The sequence below is a fragment of the Pseudorasbora parva genome, chromosome 3 (assembly GCF_024679245.1).
Source record: "Pseudorasbora parva isolate DD20220531a chromosome 3, ASM2467924v1, whole genome shotgun sequence".
NCBI lineage: Eukaryota > Metazoa > Chordata > Actinopteri > Cypriniformes > Gobionidae > Pseudorasbora > Pseudorasbora parva.
The window spans coordinates 18,274,335-18,289,495 of record NC_090174.1 but is presented as its reverse complement, the minus strand read 5'-3'; the positions used below and the strand labels follow the sequence as shown (position 1 = coordinate 18,289,495).

Sequence of the window (15,161 nt, the reverse complement as noted above, 5' to 3'; positions counted from 1 at the left end):
TAACAGTACAATTAAATACTAACCCTTATACAGCAGCCATTAAGGAGTTTAACATCCAATTAAAGGGCAAAACATCTATTCCCAAATCCTACCCCTCTGACATCACACCAAAATGGTAGCTTCCACAGGAAGTGATGTGGCTGCAGCTTTAAAAGACAGTTTGACCTAAACAAAAGGTTTGATTGTACAGAGTGTATTGGTGAGCCGGGAAGTTTAACTGCAACAAGGTTTGTAAAAATATTGTAGGGTAAATAAAAGGTAATTATAACATGAGTTATTGTGTTCTGGCATTTTGTTATGTAGATGCATAATGAAAAACTTAAGAAACTATACAAATTGAAAACTAGAACAAAACACAGCAGAAACAAATTTTAGACTGAACAAAACAAAAACTCCATAACACCTTCCTAATGTGTACACAGATGTAAATATTGCCGGCAATGCATAGTACAAGTGAAATGGGTGAATGTTTGCAAGTCCAACTTTATATGGTCAACAGGTTAACCTGTGACAATGACCATCAGCTTCTTAGTCACCATTCTAAACAAGATAACTCCATTGAGATATATCTGACATTGTGAACGTTTTGCTTTCAGACAGTAATAACTTTCCAAAAAATCCAGTACAATAAGTCAACAGCAGCTATCAAAGTTGGCAACAAGAACGTAGGCTAGAGCTTAATTGTTTAATTTATTTAAGGTTTATATATGCTAGTTTCCATGACAGAGTTCAAGATCAATCTTTTCATCTTTCTACTGGAGCTGCCAATAGGGCTGTTTCAAATGATTTTTAAACCACAAGCACAAACTCGGTAGCCCTTCCTTAATTAAGTGTCGGTGGCCCAGTAGTGCATCCGCACTAAATTAAACCACAACCCAACGACATCATCACAACACAACGACATCACCACAACACAACGAAATCATTGTGTTTTAAAGCAGCACTAGGTAACTTTTCAACCTTCATAATATATTTTCAAGACTCTTGTGATGATACATCGACTTACAATAGGTTGAATGACATGTCTGCCATATCTTGATGGGGTCTGTATAGTTTTTAATCGTACTTTTAAAGGGGGGGTGAAACACTCAGTTTCAGTCAATCTCAGGTCAATCTTGAGTACCTATAGAGTAGTATTGCATCCTTCATATCTCTGAAAAGTGTTTAGTTTTATTATATTTGTAAAAGAAATATGGGCTGTACCGAGGCTTTCCGGAAAAAAACGAGCGCCTGGAGGCGTATCGTGTGGGCGGAGCTAAAGAATGACGAGTGCGCACAAAGCGGTGACGTCCTCAAGCGTGGAGAAACCCTTGCTATCGATCTCAGCTAATAGATATGATCCAGAATCTAATTCGGAGGCTGAAATAGAAACAGCAACAGCAGGACGTCCGTCTCTGTGGTATGTACTGTATTTAGTGGCCTGTCAACATTTGTCTTTACTCTCAGTTTATGAGGACATGGCGACCAAACCTTAGTAGCAAGCAAAACGGTTTTGCACGTCAGACTAGTGTAACGTTATACATAGAACAGCAATGAAGTCACGCGCGCGCACCCTACCGGGAGAAGAGCCCGTACGGCCCATACAAGGACCTTCCGGTCTATTAACGTCAAGTCGACCCATACTCGAAAAAAACTCTCCGAAACTTGTGAGAAACCGGAAGGAGTATTTTTAACACATAAACTAACCCACACATACTGAGCTTTTTACACCTTTAAAGACTTGGATTCCCATCCTAAACATAGACAAAGTTTCAAAAACTAATGTTGGACGTTTGATGGAGTATTTCTGTGTTAAAAATACTCCTTCCGGTTTCTCACAAGTTTCGGCGCATTTTTTTTGAGTATGGGTCTACTTGACGTTAAATAGATCGGAAGGTCCTTGTATGGGCTGTACGGGCTCTTCTCCCGGAAGGGTGCGCGCGCGTAACTAGAGGGAGAGAGAGGAAATGCACGCCGTAAACAGTCTCTCAGGTGCAGATCCAGTCGTCCGTGAACACTTATGACGCGCCGCGCTCCACTTTATTCTTATGGGTGACATCGAGCGACTTCAACGCTTCAGCACAGCATTCCGGGAAGGCAACACTGCATTTGAACCGATTTGAATGCAGAAATGACGGGAAGCTTCAAGGCATCGCTTCAGTCGCGTCGCAAAGTGGATGTCCACGGTCACTGCTGTCACAGGACAAATCATACCAAAGAAGTGTGTTTTTGACAGAGCGGTCCCAGCGATTAAGATTCGGTCCTGCTTTGGAAGCAGCCGGTGAGTAACGTTAAATCAACTTCAAATGTCTCTGCTATTGGCTACCGTCGCATGAGTAAACATCAGTAAACGATACGATCGCGTGCTTCGTCATTCAAATGCGCTAACGGTTACTCCATTGTTGTTCTGTATAACACTAGTCTGACTCTGACGTGCAAAACCGTTTTGCTTGCTACCTCTAAGGTCTAGTCACATACAATAGTCCATAAACCGAATCATGTCCTCATAAACTGCGCGTAAAGACACACAAAGGCCCCTAAATACAGTACATACCACAGAGACGGACATCCTGATGTTGCCGTTTCTCCTGTTCAATTTATTTCAGCCTTAGATTTGATTGTGGATCATTATCTGTATTAGCTGAGATAGATGGGTTTCTCCACGCTTGAGGACGTCACCGCTTTGTGCGCTCGTCATTCTTTAGCTCCGCCCACACGATACGCCTCCAGGCGCTCGGTTTTTTCCGGAAAGACTCGGTACAGCCCATATTTCTTTTATAAATATGATAAAACTAAAGACTTTTCGGAGATATGAAGGATGCAATACTACTCTATAGGTACTCAAGATTGACATGAGATTGACTGAAACTAAGTGTTTCACCCCCCCTTTAAGATGTTATGGGTAAAGTAGGGTGAAGGATACCTAATATCTTTTCTCCTGTTTAATGGTTAGTTAGGAAGTGAGGGAAGTATATGTTGTTCTGTTTGTTTTTCTTTAATGTAGGAAATTTAATACTTAATTCCTTTTAGGTAGAGGTATTTTTGTTTTCTTTTGTTTAGGCCCTCCTCCTGAGGTAAAGTTTGTTCTTTTTGTTTATTTTTTCTATTTATTTATGAATGGGCTTTATTTCAAAGGAAATTTATATTTAAATTTGTGATCACTGCTTGGTAACAATAAAAGGCGGAAACGACATTTCAGAATTGAAAAGTTGTTTGATTATTTGTTACTCTGGGTCTGGAGAGTCTCTCCATCTTTTTTTTTTTTTTCTTTTCGTCGTTCCCTATTTTCCCCTAGATTAAGGGAAGACGTAACAGTAACATGAGGCGCTAATGCCCAAGGGAACGTCTGCCAATTCCACCATGCAATTGAAACGTATAATTTTATTAATTAAAATGACATTTAACATGTCTGTTTTTAAATGTTAAAAGTACTTTTAAGTCATACAAATTATGTTTCAACTGCATGGTGGAATTGGCAGACGTTCCTTTTTTGTATCAAGCGCCATGGCAGCGTGTAAAAGCGTTTTCGAGTACGAATATGCAGCTATAATGCCTGTAGATGATTTTGATTTGATATGTCGATTTACAATAGCCTGCCGTGGGCATACTCAATTCTAGTCAGAATATGAGTCTGAAACAGCTCCATTGGGCTGTGATTATGGGGCGCGTTTCAACTGAACCAGGAAAGACCACAATTGGATAGACCTACAACCAATCAGAGCAACGAAGCGACGTCAACAGAGCTCAACTGCACTGTGTTGCCAAGTCCGCGTTTTTTCCCTGCAGATTGTTTTCTCTATCCACAGGTTGAAGCAACTATTTATGTGATATATAGACCCATGAGTGTGAATTTTAGCAGGCAACCTTGCCAAAATACAGTTTTTATTACTCCTCTATGGAGCGAGGCCAGACCAAACTGCCTGGCCTAAAAATTTTGTGGGCGGGGATAAGTTCGGCTGGCATCCAGGCGAGATTTACAATAGTTACACACATAAAAATGATTATAGCGTTTAAATCTTTGTAAGATGGGCCAATCTATAGAGCAATGGCAAGGGAAACTAACTTTATTGCACTCCGAGAGCCCCTCGTGGTCGGGAGCATTTCCGTTGTGTTGTGGTGATTCCGTTGTGTTGTGTTGATTCCGTTGTGTTGTGGCTATTTCATTGTGTTGTGCCTTCTTTCCGTTTATGTTGTGGCAACTTTGTTGTGTTTGTGCCTTGTTTCCGTTGTGTTGTGGCAATTTCGTTGTGTTGTGGATTCATTTAGTACGGCTGCACTACTGGGACCCCGGTAGGGGGGACCATGAGGGCAAAAGTTACCTAATGCTGCTTTAACCCCAAACAGTTTTTTCATTAACCCATAGTAATATACAATGATGTAAACTTACTCAACTTGCTTTTTAAAATTAAATCCAACAAACACATATTTAAAATAGGTTCATTCAAGCTCTGCAAAGCTCCTCAAAAAGTCACTCCGCTGTCATGGATTTTTTTTCTTTTTTTTTAAATTATAGGACTACATTAAAAAGTGTACATGCTTGCAAAATTCTAATAGCTTTTTGTTTCTTCGAGAGTAATATAGATAATATTTCACTTAATTTTTAAATGCTATTTACATTTGTGGATATGAAATTTGGCCATTAAAATAATAACAATTATAAAATAAGTGCACTCCGCTGTCATGGATTTCAGCATGTTGCGTGTTGTCTATGATGCAATAAGGCTCTTCATGACCCAGATCACGCTTCACTCACGTTTCTCGACATTCAGGACATGAGCGGCTCGGGTCAGCTGACTGGTGTTTTCATGTAAATGAGCCATTTACACAGAGCGCGTTTGAAAATAGCTCGACTGACCTCAACGCAATAGAAAAGAATTTAATGCTCCTGCAATGTTTTTTTCCTTAAAAACAGCGCGAGATGAAAAAAATACAGGGGCAACCACTGATCTATATCATTGAGTGCAACACAGCGGCTAACGACGTCGAGCTGACGCATGTAGGCTATGGTAAACAACACAATCACACAATCGTAATAATTTACTTCAAACACACACAAGCTTCAAAGTTGTGCTACAGTTTATATACCATTGTTCTTATAACACAAGACTGTTCTCTGTTTTATTAAATGCTATAATGCGCCGGACTTGTAGCCTACAGAAAAGAACGCATCACACTATATTTACCTGAGGTTCTCGGGCGTAAATGCTCTGTTCAAATCCGTGTCGATATACCTGGTACATTTCTCCACTGCTCTGGGGTTGCTTATGAACGGCTTCGTCACCAGTCTTTTTCTTTCTATCTCGGCTGTATTCTGTATCCACATATTTACTAGCATAATTCCGGACATCTCATTTCCATGTGTTCCTCCAAAAATAGCCACTCGTTTGGCTTCTTGTAAACAAGAAATATTTGTACGCGAACTCATAGCGAGAGCTGCACAGACGTGTGCGGTTCACGAAAGAAGACGAGAGCAAAGTTTCCACCAACTGCTGTTTCCTCTAACCGCCGGTGCGATGTGACTGCTGTTTATATAATGGTTATTTGAAGGGTAAGCCTAAATCCCAAGCATAAGTGCGTCCGTGTGTCATCTACATTAATGTGTGTCATCTACAATAAATGTTAGGTTTTTCAACACATTCGCAGGTTGGTTTATGGAGCGATCATGATGTTCGCCATTGTCATGGGATTATACGCGGAGAAATAATAAACACTTGCAGATGGCATAGTCCCATTTTTAAGAAAAACGTAATTTTAAAGAAAATTGTTTTAGACAGCGATAGGCTATATATTTACTCTGGTCAATAACTCACAAGTGTGGTCTATCAATAGCAGGTGGTATTTTGTGAAAATGCAGAACAACCAGGGCCGGCGCTAGCTCAAATGCCGCTCTAGGCAGAGCACGATCGTGCCGCCCCCCACCTCACACTCACAATTAGGTATCCTTAAGATGCATGTACATACGAATTAATATGTTCTTTATCTATGAAATGACACTAAAATAAAAACGTGCAGGCATGTTTTCAGATTTTATTTTTCATTCTGCAACGTGAAAAAAGTACACAGTGCTACAGCTGCATATCATTTCTGTTTTATAATAGACAGTGTACAGAATAAAACTAGAGCCCTGCACGGGCCTCAAATCTAGGCTTATTAAAATTCTCGGCCCGAGACTGGAGGCCGGGTTTTTTTTTTTTTTTTTTTTTTTTTTTGACATTGTTGCAGCCATTAAAATAGTTCTGTTTTGTATTTAATGTCAAAGTAGATATATTTCGTTTCGTTTCTTTATTAAGTTAATTTAGAAAAATGTTTAGAGCATTTTTTTGTTTGTTAAATTAAAGTTTTATTTTTTTTAAGTGACCAAGCGGCCAGCGGCCGACAGTGAGTTAACCGCATATTTAATCGATTTAGTCTCTCAAATCAACTCTTGGCTTGTCTTGCCTATAATAAAATCCATAGATATAAAACACTTCAAGCATCACAATGTTAGTTAATTTCGCCTACTATTACCACCACAGTAAAAGGCATTTTGACGAGCTGAGGCAGGCTGATTCTGCTCGCGGCTCTCGCAAACGGAGCTAAACAAATAAAAATAAAAAAAGAACATGCAGGTTGTCTTATAGCCTACCTTACACCTACGCAAAATGAATATAAATCCGATCTTCAATTCCCGTTGTATATGCTCATTTAACGGAGTTTACAGCAACGAAAGCATAAGATTAGATGCATTTATTCAGCAGCTCATTTCAAATTCAAAGACCACATAAGAGAGAGCGCGACCTAAGCGCACAATAATTTAGTCATTTCGCAATCAGATAAATACCTGTTATAAATAACGAATGAAGGAACCAGTTGTGAAAAGGCCATAACGCCGGGGACACACTGCAAGCGTGTCGTGAGCATCTCGGCTGCGTGGCGTGTCCGTTTTTATTTCGGCTCCCATGTTAAACGGTTAGAGCTTGCATACTGCCTACGTCGGTCCGAGCCGCGCGGAAAACGCGTGCATGCTTCAAATAGAAGATACGCCTATTTTCACGCGACACGCGAGCGTGTTGGAAGCGTTTCCAGGCGAAATATAATAGGAAAAGATGTGTATATGCCATTTTGACACGAATACATATTAATAAAAATGACATTTTCATGTTTGAAAGTCTGTACATAAATGCAGATATAGGCCGAATTGTAATAATAAAAAACAATATAATTATCGATTTTGAAATATTAAACCAATACAAAACGAAATATTCTGTAGCCTTTTGCAGTCAATACCATGGATATGGTATGGGCCGGCTATACTGCCGTCGTTGTCTTTGCTGTATCAATAGCCAATATATTTATATTTAACATGAAGTATAGGGCTTCCCTGTACATTAATATCAGCAGACGCCCCACGGATGACACGCAACATAAACGCCACGCTTACAAGAAACGCGCGCTGCTGCTGCTGACGCGGACTCTGAACTTATGCTCTGAACACTGTGCGAGCCATATCTTGACAGTCGCGTTAGCTATTATGGTCTCCTGTTGTTTCCACCAGCAGAACATCTCTAAACATATGCAATATGCAAACATATATTTATCTCATTGGAGGTTTCGATTTTTTTCTTGACTGATACACACAAACACACATTCACATAATAGCCTACATTTCAGAAGCGTGCTCGTCGGGCTTTCGCAGCGGCAAAGGGCTTTGATTGCGTCCTCGAGTTTAACTTTTTCAGCTAGTTCGTGCTCAATTGCAATTGTTGCTAGTCCATTGAGTCTGTCTTGTGTCATTGTACGTCGGAGATAATTTTTAATCAGTTTAAGCTTTGAGAAACTGAGCTCACAGTGACGGGGAGAGTGAGAAGCACTCTCAATGCTATAAAAACATTGGGAAAAATCAACACAATCTTATGGTCATGCGTATAAATACTAAGAGTGTAAAATCTTTTTTGCGTGCATATGATACGCACTTTATGCGTATGTATAATACGCCATAACCCTAATAATACGGTTCATATAATACGCCATAAAGTGCGTATCATATGCACGCGAAAAACCACGTAGCCTACCATATGCATGCCAAAACTCATTTTGGCGTATACATTCCACGAGATTGCAAACTATTTATAGGCTATGCATTTTCGTGAGATCGGGCTCAGAAAAATGTATTCCATCCCTTTTTCACAGATGAATTTAAGCGCATCCAGTGGTTTAGATCCAGCAACCAGGCGTCTACCCAAAGCAGTCAGCTCTTCAAACTATTTATGCCTATCAACATCCCGTGAGTCTCCATGAGTCAGGGCCTTTTCCAGTCTTAAGCAATCCTGAAGAACTATTGTAGGCTATTCTCCTTTTCTTTGAGAGATGTGATGTCATATAAAAACCCAAATACGCGCCCATGGTCTCGAAGCAGCGAAAAGCGCTCTTCCACGGAACGGATGGCACAGTCGAGCGTATTTTGCACGCATATACTAATCGATGCCGCTCTAAGTGAGGTGGGGGCGCGGCCGGGCGGAAATTTTTATTTTTAAATTTATACTAATGGAGTGGGAAAAAATGTTGTTGATATAAGTGCCATAATTGTAACCTACCTAATGTAAAACTAACAAATACATATTTTTTTTAATTCTCTCTCTTGGCACCCTGGCTGAGCCGCCGCCCTAGGCGGCTGCCTAGTTCGCCTATAGGCACGCGCCGGCCCTGAGAACAACTACAGTATATTTTCACTTTGAACAAAAGTTGCAGATTGTTACTTTTTGACCCCATCAGTCGTGACGAACGAGGCTGAATCCAGCTTCTTATTCGCAGCTTCTTATTGACGCTATCCGGTCCACCTTAAAAGACGCGACGCTTCCGCGTCTTTGGTTTCTTATTCACGCTCATTTTAGGTACCGTGCGGTTTTTCTCTTTTTCTCGCTTTTTACGGGATTGTGTTGCTTTTGTGTCTATTATGAGAATAAAAGAATAATATATTAGCGAAGATTGACTGTAAACATATTACAACACATACAATATTCCTGGGACCCAGTAATAGACTTTTGTCCACTGTAGTGGACATTATATTTTAGTGAGTTTCTGTGACATCACACACGTCACAGTTTAGAGTCAGGATGTCCTTTATAGAGCACATTCAGGGCTTTGCACAGATACCAAATGTTTGGAGGTTTCACCAGGACAACAACAACTTCTTGGTCTTTAAAAATGGCTGACATTAATGTTTAGCACCCTTATGGAAATATGATAATATTTTTGAATTATAATTTAAATCTGATTAATTTTCTTATTGTTTGTTAGAAATCAACATCTCAGGAAAATGCTATGGGGTTTCTAATCAAAATATGACTCTTTGTTACAAAACAGGGCATTGATTTCTTAAATGTTCACTGTAGAGGACATCGGGACATAAATCAAGTTTATCAGGTATTTTGGAGACACAACAAGTAAATAGAAAAATAAATTACATATCAATATTCCTATGAAATATTACATATTATTATGAAAATGTTGCCAATTATTACTCCCCTTATTACACTTCTTTTTTTCATTACATGTTGCACCAAGAACACAATAATATGCAAATTAGATGCAATATACCGATACATTGTATTGAATGGGAAAATCCAACTATGGCCATTTTACCCACATATTGCATAAAGTAAGATGGTATATCAAAGCATTCAGTTATATATTTTATAACATAGCTCAGAATCATCTTTTAAAAAAGTTTGTTTTAAAAAAAACCTGAAACTTAAAAATGTATTCGTGAATTAAAAATAAATCCCATTGTTTTTGCCTACACATGCAATTTCATTTCATTACATTTTTTTAACAACTGAGTCCTGGTGTCAACTACAGAGGACATATCATAAAATATGAATAAAATATAATTTTCCCAAAAAATAATCTGTCACTTTGTTTCTTGTGCTCTAAACAATCTAATGACATGAAAAAATACAAAATTCAAAAAACTTTTTTTTTCTGGGTCCCAGGAGGATATAGCTAATTTGAGTATGCCTATTCTTTTATTATTGTACTTGCCATTAGCTCAATTTAGGGATCATGCATGTGGTTTTTCTCTTATTTACTTTTAGGGACCTTGATACTATTGTGTCTATTTTCAGAAAATAATAATAAACCATTTAAAAAGGTAATTAACACAGATATATCAGTGAAAATGATTGTAAAAAATATAAATGTTCATACAATAATTACATTTCAGTTATTGCACTCGAATGCTTTGAATACATTAATAAATCAATAATAGGTAAGGTAACTAAAGATTAATGCCAGCTCCAGCTTGGATCCAGCCTCCGAAGACTTCAGATGAACCAACACCAGATGACACCAACCCCTGCAAGCTCTAGTCTAGAACATCAAATATAGATGAAATACAAAATGTATAATCATGTTATCATTGCTTTAAAATGCTAACTAAATTTGCTTAAATGGATATATGGTAAAATGTTAATACTATAATTTGTAATCTTACAACTGTACTTTCTGATTTAATTGATTAATTAAATTGACTTGAAAGAGCCATTGCATTATGGTTACTGTACCATTTTGATGTTTTGAACCTAATCTGACAATGCAGTTAGAAGAGCCATCATTGTGGACCCATTTGGGGAAGTAAAAAATTTCACTGGTGCTTTATACCCATCGTGATTGAATATCTTCATTAAAAATTTCAAATGTTTTTTACTGTAACCTTCTGAAACAACAGCACCCGTGGCCCATTTGGAGGCGCTATATCTCGGCTGCCTTTATGGGTGCATTCAAAGTTGCACTGGGGCATTATACCCAGTGTGCCTGACTGTCACCATGCAGAATTCCAGACATTATTACTGTAGCATTTGGAAGTTATTTATCCATGAATTAGACATATGACAATATAGTAAGAATAGCTATTGCATTGTTGGCCCATTTGGAGGCGCTATATCTCTGGGGTCTTTATGGGTGCGTTCAAAGTTGAACTGGGGCATTATACCCAGTGTGCTTGACTGTCACCATGCAAAATTCCAGACATTTTACTGTAGTTTTTTGAAGTTATGGATCCATGAATTTGACATATATGACAACAGTTAGAATGGCTATTGCATTGTTGGCCCATTTGGAGGCGCTATATCTCAGGGGGCTTTATGGGTGCGTTCACAGTTGAACTGAGGCATTATACCCAGTGTGCTTGACTGACACCATGCAAAAATCCAGACATTTTTACTGTATCATTTTGAAGTTATGGATCCATGAATTTGACATATATGACAACACAGTTAGAATGGCTATTGCATTGTTGGCCCATTTGGAGTCGCTATATCTCAGGGGGCTTTATGGGTGCGTTCACAGTTGCACTTTATACCCAGTGTGCTTGCCTGTCACCATGCAAAACATTTTTTGCCCCCTGAGATATAGCGCCTCCAAATGGGCCAACAATGCAATAGCCATTCTAACTGTATTATCATATATGTCAAATTCATGGATCCATAACTTCAAAATGCTACAGTAAAAATGTCTGGAATTTTGCATGGTGACAATCAAGCACACTGGGTATAATGCCCCAGTTGAACTTTGAACGCACCCATAAAGGCATCCCAGATATAGCGCCTCCAAATGGGCCAACAATCCAATAGCTCTTCTAACTGTACTATCATATGTCCAATTCATGGATCCATAACTTCAAAATGCTACAGTAAAAATGTCTGGAATTTTGCATGGTGACAGTCAGCCACTCTGGGTATAATGTCCCAGTGCAACTTTGAATGCACCCATAAAGCCCCCTGAGATATAGCGCCTCCAAATGGGCCAACAATGCAATAGCCATTTTAACTGTGTTGTCATATATGTTAAATTCATGGATCCATAACTTCAAAATGCTACAGTAAAAATGTCTGGAATTTTGCATGGTGACAATCAAGATCGCTGGGTATAATGCTCCAGTACAACTGTGAACACACCCATAAAGCCCCCTCAGATATAGCGCCTCCAAATGGGCCAACAATGCAAAAGCCATTGTAACTGTATTGTCACATGTCAAATTCATGTATCCATAACTTCAAAATGCTACAGGAAAAATGTCTGGAATTCTGCATGGTGACAGTCAAGCACTGGGTATAATTTCCCAGTGCAACTGTGAACGCACCAATAAACGCAGCTGAGATATAGCGCCTCCAAATGGGCCAACAATGCAATAGCCATTTTAACTGTATTGTCATATTTGTCAAATTCATGGATCCATAACTTCAAAATGCTACAGCAAAAATGTCTGGAATTTTGCATGGTGACAGGCAAGCACACTGGGTATAATGCCCCAGTTCAATTTTGAACGCACCCATAAAGCCCCCTGAGATATAGCGCCTCTAAATGGGCCAACAATGACGAACGTAACACACAGGTGTCAAAAGTAACACAACAATATAAGCTAGATTGATCAGTATTTAAAGTTGGTTTTGAATAGCTGTGTAAGGCCGCCCAAATCGTCCCAATGAAGGCTAACGATTTGTGGGTGACGGTTGCTGCGCGTTCTGTCTTTTCAGCTGGGAAAAGGAATTTTATTCCAATTCTTTATTATCTGACTCCATTTAATCATAATTTAGAATTTAGGTTAGAATGCCAATTGGTTATTTGGTCATTTATATGTAATAGTTTAACTACACATTTAATTATTCCGTTTAACCCTTTGTTGAAATTGTGCCCGTTCGTAACCTGAATAATTCCAGAGCAAGTCAGAATCAATCAAAGTGTAACCATTTATTAACAGTCAGGTAAATGTATAATGCCAATTACATAATCAATTCAAAGGTAGCCTAATCCATATAACATCAAATACTCTGAAGTAAAGAATGAAATGTATACCTGACTTCTGAAAATTACATAATGCTGGCTATCTTGAAACATCCAGCATGGCAGGCTTACCTGACTACAGAATCGAGCCCTGAGCTCTTTGTAACATTTCTTTAAATACCCAGGCAAGATGCACAAACTATTTCAAATATAAACATGAGTTCACAATGGGAATTTGCATTAAAGGTGCCCTAGAATGATTTGAAACAATATGTTAAATTGTTTTCTGATATCTATATAGAGGGTATGGGGCTTATTTCAGGGTAAAAATTGTCCAGATACAGTTTTACAGGTAAGTTACAACCCTATAAATTGTCCCTAGGTAGCCTGGATGCCAGCTGAACTTAGCCCTGCCCACAACATTTTAAGGTCGGGCAGAGGTCCATAGAGGAGTAATTATCCCCGAACAGAAACTGTTCGGACCAATGAAATCATCAGGGCGGGCTTTAGCCGATGATGGACAGATGATCAACAGTAACGTAATCATGCACGTCATCAAAGGGACTTGGATTATATTTTTTCAAATCCTAACTGGAGATCTTGTTTGTATATGCATTCACCTTCACAATTTCTCTCAGAAATGATGATCATCTTGGGTAAGTACTCTTGTGTATAGTGTGTATCATTAAATTATTTTATTTTTTTGCAACACCGGCAAAGATCGTGTATTCCAGCCTGATTTCAGCGTGCGTGCAGACAGGGTTGCCAAGTTTTTACAACGAAACCCGCCAACTACTAGCCCTAAACAATAGCTTCTCGGGGGGGTTCCACTTACCGCTCAAGTGTTGAGTTCAGTTAACACGCGCGTCTCTGTAACTGCAGGCATTCTGTAGCCTCTGTAGCAGGCATTCTGTGGCTGCAGGCATTTACAGTCTCTGTAACTGCAGGCAAAAATGCATGTGAAAATGCATTTTTACATTTTCAAAAAAACATAATTTAGTATGTTTATAAATCCATTTACCTTGTGGACACACACACACACACACACACACACACACACACACACACACACACACACACACACATATTCAGACACATTTTGAACGCGTAACTCAAACTCTTCCCTAAACCTACCCATTTGTGTATTATAAAAAACAGGATAACAGGCAGATACGACTGCAAGCACAATTTATTGAAAAATTGTGAAAAGTCCGAAAGTACAAATAAAGTTATATTAATAAGTGAAGCTGGTATACAATTAATCTTATTTTCCCAATGCCTGCAGTTACAAATTCTCTCCCAAATTTCCTCTCGCCCTGGCACCCCTGTGGAACAGGGACGTGCTGAACTCTGCAGCTAGGCCGTTGTTGAATGTATTCTAGAATTTTTGTTTAATCTTTCTTTTTACTATTATATTATTATTATTATTATTTTCCAACGTGAAAGACTGGGAAGATACGGGACAGCTTTTTATTTCATATAATAGGCGGACTATACAGCAATGGCAATCTTTGCAGGGTTCTACAGAAACTATTGCTCAGTCTAATGAAATAAGATTTTTATTTTATTAATCTATTTTTTTTTCAGTCTAATGAAATAAGATTTTTATTTTATTAATCTATTTTTTTTCAGTCTAATGAAATAAGATTTTTATTTTATTAATCTATTTTTTTTTTTTAACTGAACTTTTTTTTTGAACTCGCGTGTTAACTGAACTCAACACTCGAGCGGTGAGTGGATTCCAAATTCAATACCTGTGATTGGCCAACTGCGTTGTAGAAATCTACAAACATGTCTGTGATTGGCTACATTATTCACCGAAGCAAAAACACATTGGAAATGTAATTATTTGACGAGTGCAAAAATACAGATACACACTGGATCGTTTGCTAGCTCCCTTTCGTTAATAATATGCTATTATAACAAATTCTTACAGAGGATAACAGATCTTAGACAAGCATTTATGGGCAGCATTTCCCTCTAAAAGCAGAAGCAGCAACAGGTGGCAGTGGTTTGAGTGTGAAAATTGCATGTCATCGCTATTATCAAGTCCGTCTCAGCTATGTCCATTGGGTCCGTGGCTTTTAGTAATTATAAAGGGAGCACTCTTTGCGCACTGTCTGGGCAATATAATTATTGATAATTTTTTATTAATAGGTCTATAATATATTCAGAATTTGAATAAAACTTTTGTTTTCCATTCGTGACAAGCAGCCACATACGCTTTAACATACATTACATTAACATACATTAACCCATCCACATGCAGGATTCACCTGAAAAATGATGACTGATCAGTTATAAATAATCATGTCGAAATCAGGTATATAAAAATGTCAGGAAAACACGATTCCTGGCTACATGTCATTATCCATGGATCATTGAATCTTTGGTAAGTTGTAAGGAACACATCGATGACGTCA

At 38.5% G+C, this 15,161-nt stretch overlaps 1 protein-coding gene across 5 annotated transcripts in view; it reads right to left on the bottom strand.

The window, feature by feature from the left end:
- aspa (aspartoacylase) overlaps positions 1 to 5,833 on the bottom strand; it is a 103,354-nt gene extending 97,521 nt beyond the window's left edge. For all 5 annotated transcript variants that reach the window (XR_010904305.1, XM_067437963.1, XM_067437966.1 and 2 more), the window contains exon 1: positions 5,163 to 5,833. Coding sequence is in view for 4 of the 5 variants with exons in the window: in XM_067437963.1 (XP_067294064.1) it covers positions 5,163 to 5,404 (242 nt within the window). In the remaining variant the exon portion in view is untranslated. The remainder of the gene's footprint in view (positions 1 to 5,162) is intronic.
- Between the last annotated feature and the right edge of the window lie 9,328 nt (positions 5,834 to 15,161).